General features: G+C 36.4%; 1 protein-coding gene across 1 annotated transcript; it reads left to right on the top strand.

The window, feature by feature from the left end:
• The first annotated feature begins 7,040 nt into the window (after positions 1–7,040).
• Positions 7,041–13,048, top strand: LOC136206980 (coiled-coil domain-containing protein SCD2). The gene is made up of 17 exons (XM_065998211.1): positions 7,041–7,641; positions 7,756–7,931; positions 8,073–8,148; positions 8,244–8,285; positions 8,378–8,440; positions 8,707–8,756; positions 8,853–8,880; positions 9,114–9,185; positions 9,311–9,421; positions 9,489–9,549; positions 9,951–10,067; positions 10,365–10,486; positions 10,699–10,768; positions 10,972–11,013; positions 11,102–11,142; positions 12,081–12,207; positions 12,761–13,048. Exons 1-17 carry the CDS (start codon positions 7,294–7,296, stop codon positions 12,883–12,885), a joined length of 1,671 nt encoding a protein of 556 aa, XP_065854283.1. The 5' UTR covers positions 7,041–7,293; the 3' UTR covers positions 12,886–13,048.
• The last annotated feature ends 625 nt before the right edge of the window (positions 13,049–13,673 follow it).

Here is a 13,673-nt window from a genome sequence, read left to right as displayed (position 1 = left end):
TTTGACAAAATTATTTAAGTAAAATTAAATATATTCTAAACACACTAAGTTTAAATGCTTTAATGTGTTTGTTCAATGTTGAGTTAAATTGTTTATAAGACATAAAGACTAAAAAGCTTAAAGCCCAATACGGAAGTCAAAGCCCAAGTCAAACAGATCAAGACAACTCGGCCAACGTGTGCAAAACGCTGTCGTTATGAACAAAACGCAACTCAGCGTGAGAAGGATCTAGAAGACCTTCGTTGAACAACTTCGGAATGAAGCTACTGAGTTGAATCGACAAAGAGTACAAGACAACAGCTGAGCAAGAACAACTTCCAGACAAAGTGTTTCCACTTTGGGTAAAGTTCAGAAGACACAGGACGCTGTCTAGTTGACCTTACCATAAATGGAGAGACATTCTGCTGAACTGACTAAAAGCTGACCGAGGACAGAAGATACTCAAATCTGATTGGCCGAGAGCTCTGAGCAAGACTGAGTGACAATGACAGGAAGCTGTTTCCCTCCAACGGTTATTTCGAAATTCGAAATGACTGATGCCTCAGACGTCTCTATAAATAGTGCCCTTCAGTTGCTTCATTTTAACACAGAACTTGATCAAGCCATTACGCTGACCAAAAATCTACTCAAAGTTCTGTGAAGAAAAGCAAAGCAAATTCTTACACCAAATTATATATCTTTCATGTAAAAGTCTAGAGTGATTATTCAATCATCTAAGGTGTCTTAGCAATTGTTGTTTAGCACAAATCTTTATCATTTCTAGAGATTAGAAAGGAGAGGCTGAGTACTCGGTTATAGTACTCAGCGAGAGATTAGGAGTGAGTAGAGGTATAGAGGAAGGTACTCTTGTTATACTCAGCTTCTAAGTTGTAAAAGGTTTGATGCTCTACCGTTAAAGAGCTCAGTAGAGAATTCGAAAGCTCGGAACGTGTTCCGGGGACAGGACGTAGGCTTGGAGGCCGAACCTAGATAAATCTGCTGAGTAACATCTTTCTAACCTTAAACTCCCTAACATATATATTGCTTGCTTAAACAAAACTGACCAAGTAAAGAGGTCACGCTGAGTTGTGTTGAATTGAGTATCTGAGTTCAGGAATAGACTTAAGTGCTATCTTCTGACTCAAAGAAAGAAGTCGACTTAGTCACCAGTTGACTAAGCTAGTGTCTTAATTTACTCAGCGCGCTGTGTAATCCTTTTTCAAAGAAAAAGAAGTCAGCCTTAACGTATTAAAATTTAAAGTAGTTCCTATCCCCCCCTTGGAACTAACTTGTTACGTTATAAGGGACCAACAAAACTCAACACTGATGGTTCTTGTCTAAGAGACGGGAGAATTGCCGCAGGAGGGGTCCTTAGAGACGATGGTGGCAGGTGGGTTTCTGGCTTCTCTCAGAATTTGGGTATTGGATCTTCCTTTTCTGCAGAGCTTTGGGGGATTTTCTCGGGCTTGAAACTTGCTAAGGAGCTTGGGGTGAAGAAGCTCCTTATTGAATCGGATAACCAAGAAGCGGTTAAAATGATTTCTGAGGGCAACGCTGTTTGCCGGAATAACCTGATCATTATTAAAAGCATTAGGAGGATTGGTTCCTCCTTTGAGTCTATTAGGTTTGCTCATATTTATAGGGAGCAGAACCGTGTTGCGGACCGTCTTGCGATGGAAGGGCACTCTAGTGTGTTGGGTCTTTCTACCTTCTCTTCCCCATCGGTCTTCATCTCTTCTTTGATCTTGGAGGATGTGGTGGGGGTCAGTTTTCCTAGGCTGATCCCGGGTTGAGCGGTTTTTTGTTTTTGTTTTTTTTCTTTTCCTTTCCTACCAAAAAAAAAATAAGCCTTTGAAGGGCAATCAACGTTTAACACAGAAATTAAAAAACTCGGAATGGAATAAAAGAACATGGGACAAGATAAAGACCGAGAGGACCTAGCAATGGTATGGGCCGCCTCGTTCACTTGTCGCCTTGCAAATGTGATAGAGAAAGTGTCGTTCTGAAGTAGGAGGTTCTGACATAAGTTTATGATCGTACCAAATTCTGAAATGTCCTCTAAGGGAGAATTGATAGCATGAACGACCAATTGAGCATCTGTTTCAACAATAACCCGCTGAAAATCCATCGATTGTACGGTGCCTGAAGTATCGCCAGAGCTTTCACTCATCTCGGCTCCTTGGTTATAAAAAGATAATTTTATTAAGCTCAAAACATGAACAAATACAAAGTCATTAAAGTCCAAACTCCTAAATCTATCCTATTAAAGTTCTTTCTATTCATAAGAAACAATTTTACAGAACTAGAAATCTTAGCTAGTACAACTCTTTACTAAAAATGGTTGCCTTAAAAAACACAACAGTTCCTAGCATACCAAACTTAGGGGTGGGCAAAAAAACCCAGACAAATTGGTAACCTAACCGAAAACCGATAATTCAAACCAGAAAAAGCGGTTAACCGAATCGGTGGTTTTCTTAATAGTTTAAAAGATAGACTGATACCGATTTTGGTTTCGATTTTGGCTTAGAGTGTTCAAAAACCGCGGTTAACGGTTAACCAATCCGTTTAATAAATAGATATTTTAAAAAAATTAATATATTATGTACATATATTCTAACTATTAATGTACTGTACTTTAAAAAAATACATAATATATACTGCTAATATACTATTATGTGTTCAAAAACAAATTATGTGTATTTTAATATTGTTTATTTGAAATTATGTGTATTTTAATATTGTTTGAAAATTTAGGTTTGGATAAAAATTACGGTTAACCGTTGATTTTTGGTTAACCAGTGAGAATTGGTTAAAAAACCGTTAACCGAAAAACCTAACCGAAATTAATGGTTAACTGGTCATATGGTTAACCGATAAGTATGGACCAGTTTCGGTTTAGATGGTTAAAAAACCATTGATAACAGTTCAATTAATTTTTTTTGCTCTATGGGCCGATTAACCAAACTGTTCCTACCCTGAACCAAACCCAATAGACTACAGTTGAAAAAGAAACTCTACAAAGGACAACAAGATTAGATTTACCATTAGCATTTCTTGTTGGAGTGTTACTTAACACTAATAAGTTTCATACGTCAATATACACATGTCAGGGGTAAATAGAGAATAAATGAATTCTGTTATAACAAAAATCACTAGTATCAGGGCTGGTCTTGACAATTTAGCGGAAAGGGCCCCTTTAATATAAAATTTACTAATTAAAGTGTAACGATTGAGCATACCTTTTAATTTTTTTTATCAATAGGCTTTCAGAGAGAATTAGGTCATCCGTTATGATTTTATTATTATCTATATTAAAAAAAAAATTAACTTTCATATATACAATAACACTAAAAAAAATATTTTGGGCCCCTCCAGCTCTGGGCCCTAGGCCGGCGCACCCCGGGCCTAGGTCCAGGGCCGGCCCTGACTAGTATGAATATGTATTCAATGTAATAGGATTTACCTATAAATAACTACTTGTATATGTCTTTTCAAAAAAAAAAAACTACTTGTATATGTACTTTTATAAGAATTAATAAGAATATATATTTTCTTCATTTTATTTTCTCTCGAAAATGCTTTCATGTATTAGAGCAATCTAGGAGTGCTTTTTCTTTCTTGATGAAGAATGCGTGGAGGTAGTTATTTTCAAGCTTTGCAAATTAGAGTTCAGGAAGAGTAAGTTGATTCAGTAGTATAGAATCAATCGATTCATGTGATCATGAAGAAGCATTACATTCAACAGCAGAAAGTTCAGCACACGATTCAACCGGAGAATCAGAAACAAAGAAGATGACTAATTAAAATTCTACAGATCCTTTTGGATCTTGGATCGAGTTCAACAATGGATAATCCAGGAATCATTATTTTTCAGTTCTGCTCTTCAGAGAAGTCATAATTCCATTTATTGGAGTCATTTTATGAAACACGTGTTACAATTTCAACCAGAAAAAATATCACCTACCTATGAGCGATAGTTAGAGATGGACAGTTTGGTGTTTTCATGGTTGATCAACTCCATGTCAAAGGAAGACCGGTGAAGCATTTCTATATGCTACAGAAACTAATAATTGATTAAATTCGCATTCGATTTACGTGCCACGAAACTGGTTGGAGGAACTGGTCCTTTCTCCACAGATAATAAATCTTCAAATTATGGGGATTCTCAAATCGAAACCATCATTTTATATCTCCTACAGACCGAACTGGTTGAAGCAACTTTCTATCCAGATCTCGATTATAGAACTTTTGTTCACTTCACAAGTCCATTGAGCTTGTGTAGATAATAGGGGTGTCAAAATGGGTTAATGGGTCGTAAACGGATCGTGTCAACCTACTCAAGTGACCCGTCTATTGAAACCCAGACACGACTCGTTTAACTTAACGGATTGACACGACACGACTCGGTTAAAACATGGGTTGACACGGGTCAACCTGGATAACCCATTTAACTAAATTAATAAAATAAACAGGTCAATTTTTAACACAACCCGTTTATACTTAACGAGTCAGAACATCCTAAACGAGTTATCTGACCCATTAACACTTTAAACTTTCAATAAAATTTCAGCAAATCCATTAAATAACATTCAGTTCAAGTTCAACATAACAAAACATAAAAAATAGATCCAAATAGTTCAACATAAACAACAAACCATAAGAAAAAAATGCAAAATCCACAAAATATGAAACAACAGTAGGAAGAACAGGAGATCAGAAACAGCGGCAAGGTAGCGACGGCGGCAAGGCAGTGACGCGGAAAGGTAGCGGCGGCAGAAACGTAGCTGCGGAAAGGAGTTTAAGCTTTGAAGAAATTTGAAGGAGAAAGGGGAATGGGAGAAGAGAAATCGGTGGTATGGTGTGTGCCACAAAGATTTTGTGGTGGCTGCTAAGTTAGGGAATGGAAAAACCTAACAATTTGTTAGGTATATATATGGACTTCTAAATTACTATTCCAATAGCTAAACGGGTTATACAAGTTATATGGGTCGGGTTTGGCGGGTTAGTGAAACAGGTTGACCCGACACGTTAACTCGTCTAAAATTATACGGGTTGTAATGAGTCAACCCGCGACACGACCCGTTTATTAACCGAGTTTTGCGAGTTGACCCGATTAACACTTTGACCCATTTAGCCTCAACCCTAACCCGCTTAATTTGCGGGTTACGCGAATCGTGTTATCGTGTCATGACCTATTTTGACACCCCTATGTAGATGAGTGCCAATTTTAATTTTTGGTTCAATGTTTTCCAATGTTACCCTTTCAAATGTCTTTACATTTTTGCCCCTCCAATTATTTCAAATGCCTCAACCTACCTAATAACAAATGGTCCAATTATTTCCAATTTTGCCCTTATAAATGCATGTCAAAATTTTCCCATTTTGTCCTATCATATTCTACTTATTTCTCTCTATCATTTTCAATACCCACCTATAAAAAAACGGCATCGTTTAACTTCCCTCACCTTTTAAGGACCTTTTCCTTTATTAGTCCTTCCATTTGCTAATTTGTTTAGAAATTGTCCAAATCAATCTCAATTACTTCAGACGTAAATCAGTGAAATTAGAAATTGGCTCAAAATTTGAAGAGGTAAGAGGTTATTGGTGACTTTAAAAAAAAGATTCGAATTAGCGTGTGTTCAGGGACAGGATCACGTGAGTTTTTGAGGTTTTGACACCCACTGATTACCGAAAAACGTTAAAACAACATCATTTGCCCACTACGTCACAACTCAAATCTTTTCTCTTTTTTCTGCAACTCTAACAACCGGGGAAAAAAAACACCACAACTCACTGATCTGCACCGTACTGTAAAAATATCCACGTTTTATTATCCTCCATGCTCAACATTATCATGTATAATTAATAATGTGTGTAACCTTTACAATTACATAACTTTATCATATAACAAAATATGTATATTTTACTATCCTGTACACTACACTTAACGGTTATCATGTCTAATAAATAATATGTGTAACCTTTATAAATACCATGAAGCATATTCTCTTCCTATTAATATATATGGCCTTACTCACGGCTACATGAAATAATTTCATTTCTCAAAGTAAATATCTTTTTTTTTGACAATAAGAACTTCATTAAATCAACTTGAAAGGGTTACATGGTTCAACACTAAAGGCCGACACGAGGGAGGGCCAGTAGATCAAAAAGAAGGGCTAGCATAAAAACGGGAGGTCCGAGCGAGGCAGTGAGCGACCCGATTTGCTTGCCTGGGCACAAAAGAGATGTTTTTCACACCTATACTAGAGCCAATGGCTTTACAATCACAAATGATACCATCTAAGTCATTAAGGGATGTTCTGTCACGGTTAAAAGCGAAAGCCACCAACTGTGCATCCGCTTCAACCAAAACGTCCTGCAACTGACAGGAGTGTAGCCACAGTAACGCTTCCTTTAAGCTCAGGGCTTCAACAATCACAGCTTCGTCGAGCCCCGGGATAACTACAGACGCACAACCTTGCACCTGACCCCTATAGTCGCGTAACACAAAACTGCATCCCATTGAGGATATATCCTGGAAAGAGGCGGCATCGACATTCAGCTTCAGTCTGCCCTCTGGCGGCCTCACCCAGTGGTGGCACTGCGCAACTGGGGTGTTCCGGATATGTCGAGTGGCCTGCTGTTGGCTTGTTCGGTGCTGGTCCAGAAATCTCAGAACCATATCAGTACAAATGGCAGCAGGCGGGGTATTTTCTAGTCTTACAAATTTTTGAATTGTACAATATTTCAATAAATTATTAGATCAAATCATTAATCTTTTTTTACGGTCTAATCGAAATGTAATATTAATTTTTTTTATAATGAAATGTAATATTAATTTCTTTTAGATGTAATTGTGAAGATTTTAAATACGTTCCAAAATAATGAAGATTTTAAATATTATTTATTTGTTAAGTAAATATGTTGAATTGGAAAAATCTAAAATTGGATTAAATTGAAAACGAACCGAACCAAATCGAACCGATGTATGTGACCATATAATGTATCCAATTGTGACTTTTACGTGGTGGTGAATGAGTGAATTATGAATTTATGAGCATTAATTGCATATATCCATATCCATTCCAACTCGTTCTCCGAGTCACACTTCAACTCAGTACTCACACTCTTACACTCTAAACCACACTCAGTATCTTTACTGATACTACAACTTGAGCAGCAGGCTGAGGCCGACGCACCACCGCCTTTCTCCATCTTTCTGATCTACACATTTTTCGTTACTTTCGAGGCTTAATCACTCATTATCCTTCCTCTCATTGCTTCATTTCCTCCGCATTTTGATTTTACTCCATGGATCCGACCGCCGTCTATGCTCGTCAATGGACAAGCGAATCCGGCACTGGTCCTTCGTCTCCAGCTGCAATGTCGCCTGTTGGTCGTCACCACGTTCGCTCCTCTTCCGCTTCCGGAATATCTACTGTCAAGAGGAACCAGAATTTCGCTGCTAAAGCTGCTGCGCAGCGTCTTGCTCAGGTTATGGCTTCTCAAACGGCTGATGATGAGGATGAAGATGATGATGATCTAGGGTTTCGGTATAGTGCTCCTCCGCCTTTCTCTCTTTCGAGGAATGGTAACTCTAGTCATAGTAAAGCTGCAGTTCCGTCGTCTACTAAGATTGCTAGATCTCCTTCTCCTTCCGTATGTTTCTTCAGCTTTTGCTGCTTTAGTGTGCTCTAGTTCTGTATTTGTTACATTGTGAGTGGATGGTTTTGGATTTTGATGAGATTAATTTTTTATTATATCTGAATTTAGTTGGCGCGAAATTTGGTGGAAGAAACTCCGTCGGTTCGCTCAACTTCAGCTGGAAGACCTTCAATGTCTATTCGAACTGCAGCACCGCCAGTGCCACCTAGTAAGGGCTCACTGAAGACAGCGGTTTCTTTGCCACCTATAGACCCTCCGAGAAATGGGCAGAGAGACGGGAAAAGGTAGAGCTACCGACAAATACATTGTCTGTCAATGTGAAGAACTAGATTCCAATTTACACATCAATGACAATGATTTTCTGCTTATTTTATTGCTTTCTTAGGGTAGTTTTGGATAATGGAGATTAAACTGTATTTTTGCAGATTTTTATCAGATATGGGATTTCTAAACTCGAAGGACTCAGGGGATCAGCGTGAGGCTTCTGCTCTTCGTGACGATGTATGTTATTCTCTGTTATGGTTATATTTCTAGATGCTCTTCCTCTGAGCTAGATATGCATTTTCTTTATAATTAGAATTGGTTCATGTTTTCAGCTCGATATGTTACAAGAAGAGAACGAGAACATGCTTGAGAAGGTGCTGCAATGCAACATAATTGTTTTCATGTGCTATCAGTATATTTATAATGTGGTTATAATATTACAATGAAACATGAATTTGATTTACAGCTCAGGCTCGAGGAAGAGAGATGTAAGGAAGCAGAGGCTAGAGTTGCTGAGCTTGAGAAACAGGTTATTTCTTATTTTATTTCTCTCACATTGTCAGGCAATGTTTAAAATGTGAGCCTGTTGGCTGAATCATTTTTGGACTTTTATCATAAATTGTAGAATTTTGTCTTCAGAGTGGAGGTTTTTGTAAGAACTAGTAGTTAACCTGACCAGTGGCTTCCTTACATAGCTAAAGTTTGAAGTGCAGTTATTGAAAAGCCCAGTGTCATTCTGACATCCAACCTGCAAGTTCATTGACACGTCCTGTTATGTTCATTATGGTTTTGTAGGTTGCTACTCTTGGTGAGGGAGTGTCTTTGGAAGCAAAGCTGTTGAGCAGGTAAATTGTTGCTCTCCAACAATTTTTATGGTTTTCCATTTCTCTCCCTGATGATTTTGTTAGGAGTCTTATGAGATTTTATGCTTCTATCTGCAGAAAGGAAGCTGCACTTCGTCAAAGAGAGGTAATTGGGATAGTCATCCTATTTCATATAAGTTTGTTGTGCTTAGCAACTTATGTTGAACTCCTGGATTTTTGTTCACTTTGTACTTATTGCACCAAATGTTAGGAATTCAGTTTATAGAAGGAAAGATTTTTCATCTGATTTTTTGGCTTTATGCCTTTTGTTTTAGATTTTCTTACATAAATAAACTTTAAGACCTTTCATTTTTTTCATTATTATTTTTATTTCTTTAGGCTGCACTTAAAGAAGCAAAACAAAATCCTTTGGTGGATAAGGAGATTGCATCCGTGCGGTCTGAGGTGGAGGTACACCACATGTTCCTGGAGTGCCTTATGCCATATTTCCTTAATTGCTAGAATAGTTGATTAATTGAAAGGCTTTTTGCTGTTGGAGAAGTTAATTTTAATTCATGGGAATTTCTTTTAATTAGACTGCCAAAGAGGAGGCCACAGCTGCTCTGCAACAGCTTCATGGAGCGGAATCTGAACTGAAAGCACTTCAGTTAATGACACAAAGAATGATACTGACTCAGAAAGAAATGGTGTGTATGCTGAGTGGCTTCTTGTTGATCATTTGTGAACTGGTTACTTACTATATTTATGTTTTAGGAAGAAGTTGTTTTGAAGAGATGTTGGCTTGCTCGCTACTGGGGCTTGGCTGAAAAATATGGTATTCTTCTGGTCAAGATCTGTTTATGATTTACAAACATTTTTTTTCCCTCACGATTTGTTGGTTTATATATATTTGTTCTCAAAAATTATGATACAACATTACAGAATTTATTCTCCACCTTCCCTAGGTTTTTAACTTATTGCTATGAACTAAATTGGTGTAGCTTGTGGAAGTCCAATCATCTCCTACCTTATCGTTTGTCATACGGACAACTTACTTTGTTCCAAGTTGATATGCAATTGAGATGGTTCTTAACTTTTTATGCATGCTGAGGTTTGCATGTTGATGTCTTCATACATTATTGCAGAGTCCTCTATGCATTTTGTTCATCCAAGCACTATGCACTTTCTGTCATGTCTTACGAGTATGTTTTATTCTTTTTTCTGTTTGGTCTCTAGGTATTTGTGCAGATGTTGCTGTGTCGAAGCATGAATACTGGTCTTCCTTAGCCCCTCTTCCATTTGAGATTGTTGTTTCTGCTGGACAAAAAGCTAAAGAGGAGCGTTGGGAAAAAGGTTGGTCCCATTATTTGCTCTTGCCATTACTATGTTTAGATTTATTACGCACCCATCCCCTCCAACTTGCACCTAAACGACTAATGACCTTTCAGTATAAGCAAGTTGAGGTTGCGGAGATATCGTTTTAAAAGTTTTGGGGTCATTAGGTATTTGGGTGGAAGTTGGAGGGGCTGGGTATGTATGAAGCCTTTTCTTTTATCTCTGAACATGTTAATGAATCCTGATAGACTAGTTCATTTATTTCTGGCTATCAATAATTTTCCTCAAGCTTTAACTCTTGATAACTTTGAGTAGATGATGATGATAATGAAAATAGAAGCAAACTTGCTGGGGATCTAAGTGATTTAAATGGAGAAGGAAACATTGAAAGTATGCTTTCTGTTGAGATGGGCTTAAAGGAGCTTGCATCCTTGAAGGTTCGTTTTGCTTTTGTTTTCGATTGCATTGCGTTGCTTATTTCCAAATGGTTTGAATCTTGTGTGTCCACTTTCGAGTTTCATCTTTTCTTTTTCTTTCTCTGCCCTCTTTCTTCCTTATAAGCAGTTGTATAATGCTTGAGGTTCCTACATTGACAATAAGACAATGTCACCAATATCCTAACTATTCTTCTCTTTGAAATGCGCAAAAGGTTGAGGATGCTATTGTGTCTGCATTGGCTCAACAAAGGCGTGCAAATGCTGCTCGAGTCTCCATCTCAGGTAATTATTTGATAACCGTTTAACATGCTCGGTTTAATTCTCTCTGATGCGAACTCTAGTTGGCTAAATTTATTAGATTTTAGCAGCTTTTTCCTTCTCTCATTCCCCTTCACTTGTTACATTACATGCCATATATTTTTAGTTATTTGCGTGTGCTTTGTTGATGGTCACAAAATGTTTACCCTATTCATTGTTGCTTTCAGATATCAAATCACCTGGTGATCCAAAATATTTAGAGGCAGTTGGTGAGTCTTTTCAAGTTAATGAATGTTCCATTACAATTTAGTATTTTGTACCATACTGACGATAATGTAATTCCATCTTTTATCTCAGAATTGAGTCCTGAGGAATCTGAAGATGTTCTTTTCAAGGAGGTAGGGGTCATTTCTTCTTAATAATTCATGTTTTCTCCTTTATTTCCTAGCATTTTTGTGGTACCGAGCCTGCTTGATATAAAAATCATTGAACTTTACATTCTGTAACATTAAAGTCCAAATCAACAAGAATCCGTAAAAATAATTAACAAAATGATCACCTGGACGAGTTTAACTATATCATTGACCCTTTTTTTTATCCATGTCACAAAAAATTATGGTCAAATTTCTATTTCACTCTCTTCATCTTGTTAATTTTTAAGGGATTTTTGTTGAGTTGAACTTTTATGTTACAAAATGTAAAGTTCAACGAAATGATCACCAGGACAAGTTTAACTACATCATTGACTCTTTTTTTTATCCACGTCACAAAAAATATGGTCAAATTTCTATTTCACTCGTCATTTTATTAATTTTTAATGGATTTTTGTTGAGTTGAACTTTTATGTTACAAAATGTAAAGTTCAAAGAAATGATCACCTGGACAAGTTTAATTACATTATTGGCTCTCTTTTTTCCATTTCACAAAAAATTATGGTCAAATTTCTATTTCACCCTCATCATTTCGTTAATTGTTTAATGGATTTTTGTTGAGTTGAACTTTTATGTTACAAAATGATCACCTCGACAAGTTTAACTACATCATTGACTTCTTTTGTCCATCTCAGTAAAAATTATAGTCAAATTTCTATTCACCCTCATCATTTGGTTGATTTTTTAATGAATTTTTGTTGAGTTGGACTTTAATGTTACAAAATGTAAAGTTTAATGAATTATATGTTAATAAATGAAGTTTAGGAGTCATAACGTTAGTAGCGCTATAGTTCAGAGGCCATGAATGTAATTTACATAATATTTTATGTTTTCTTAAAGATTATAGTTTGCAGAGGATAAGGATATATGTTGTGACTAATCTACAACATATTTAACTTGCACAGGCTTGGCTTACATATTTTTGGAGCAGAGCCAAAGTCAATGGTATAGAAGAGCACATTGCCAAAGAACGACTTGAATTTTGGATGAATCGTCGTGGGCATTCACCGAGTTCTCATGATGTTGTTGATGGTGAGCTCTTACTATTCAAATATCTCCTTAATTTTGCAATAGTTATTAGCTATGTTACATGATACGGATACAAATAAATGATATTTGTAAAAGTATAGGAAAGAAAAACGTGGGGGAAGCATATAAATAGTGAAAATACAAGAATATATCTAGAAGTTTTTAAAATTGTAAGGATGTATGTTTATATCTCTCTCTCTCTATATATATATATACAGAGATAAGGGTCAAATTTTCCCCTATTGTTTTTGGGGAAGTGCAGATTTACTCAACGTACGAAATGGTGCAATTTTTACTCCTAATTTTTTCAAACAATATCAATTTTACCCCCATACCGTACAAAAAGTTTACTGAACATGTGATTAGCGTTGATTTACTTCTTAAAACACATTATATCCTAGGAAACGAGTTTTCAAATTCTAAGAAACAAGTTTCCAGTTTTCTTAAATCACAAAAATGTGACCTAAAACTTTTGTACAAGTTTCGGAGAGTTTCGGTTTTCAACATTCTGTTGATTATAATTTCATGGTATTCTACTTGTGTAATTTGTATACAGTTGAGCAAGGGCTAATGGAGCTGAGGAAGCTAGGAATAGAGCATCGGCTGTGGGAAGAATCTCGCAAAGAAACAGATCAAGACTCTTCAAGTAATGTATCCCGGAAAACTTCTTCACAACTATAAAAGCGGTCTTGTTAATAATGTCTTCATTACCTTATACGTTTATTCTGTTTGTTAAAACATATGTGAAATATATCTATATATAATATATACACGCATAAATTGAAAATAGATCGCCATTAATTATCATAAAATCAATGGAAATGAACATAATAGTCTTTATTCATTCATCTCAAGATTCACAGTTAGGACTGTAATCTAGCTGAGTTGTAGAAAATGGACGAGCTCATTCATTATTGTGAGCTGCTCACGAACAGCTCATTTATTTGTCCACAAGCTTTGTTCGCGAGCAGTTTGTTAATTCTGTTTATGGCGTGAACATCACATTAATTATGTTAATATGCTACTTAGTTTTGAAATCTACAAAACTAAACGTTCGCGCAAAACTAAGTAGTTTTTTACATTTTCCTTTCTAGAAATCCTATTATTAGAAAAATAATCGAACTGAGCTTGCTTAAGAGTCTGTTGATGAACATTATAATCGAGTTTGTTAATGAGTTTGTTTACGAATTTATAATTGGGTCTGCTCTCGAGCTTTCGAACTGAGTTTCACCGTGCTTAACTCGGCTCGTTTATAAATTGACCTGAACGTCGAGCTTTTATTGACCCAAATGTCAAGCTACTCATATGAGCGGCTCAGTTCATTTACAATTATGCTCTCAATACATTACACATGCTTATATACTAAACTACCAGTAAATAAAGACAATGTCCACATTAGCCGTGATTAAGGATGACAACAGGTAAGAGTTAATAAAATGAACAATTTTTTTTAGTGTTTTAATTTCTTG

The sequence above is a fragment of the Euphorbia lathyris genome, chromosome 9 (genome assembly GCF_963576675.1).
Source record: "Euphorbia lathyris chromosome 9, ddEupLath1.1, whole genome shotgun sequence".
NCBI classification, from domain to species: domain Eukaryota; kingdom Viridiplantae; phylum Streptophyta; class Magnoliopsida; order Malpighiales; family Euphorbiaceae; genus Euphorbia; species Euphorbia lathyris.
The sequence above is the reverse complement of the archived record's forward strand: the minus strand, read 5'-3'. Positions and strand labels throughout refer to the sequence as shown.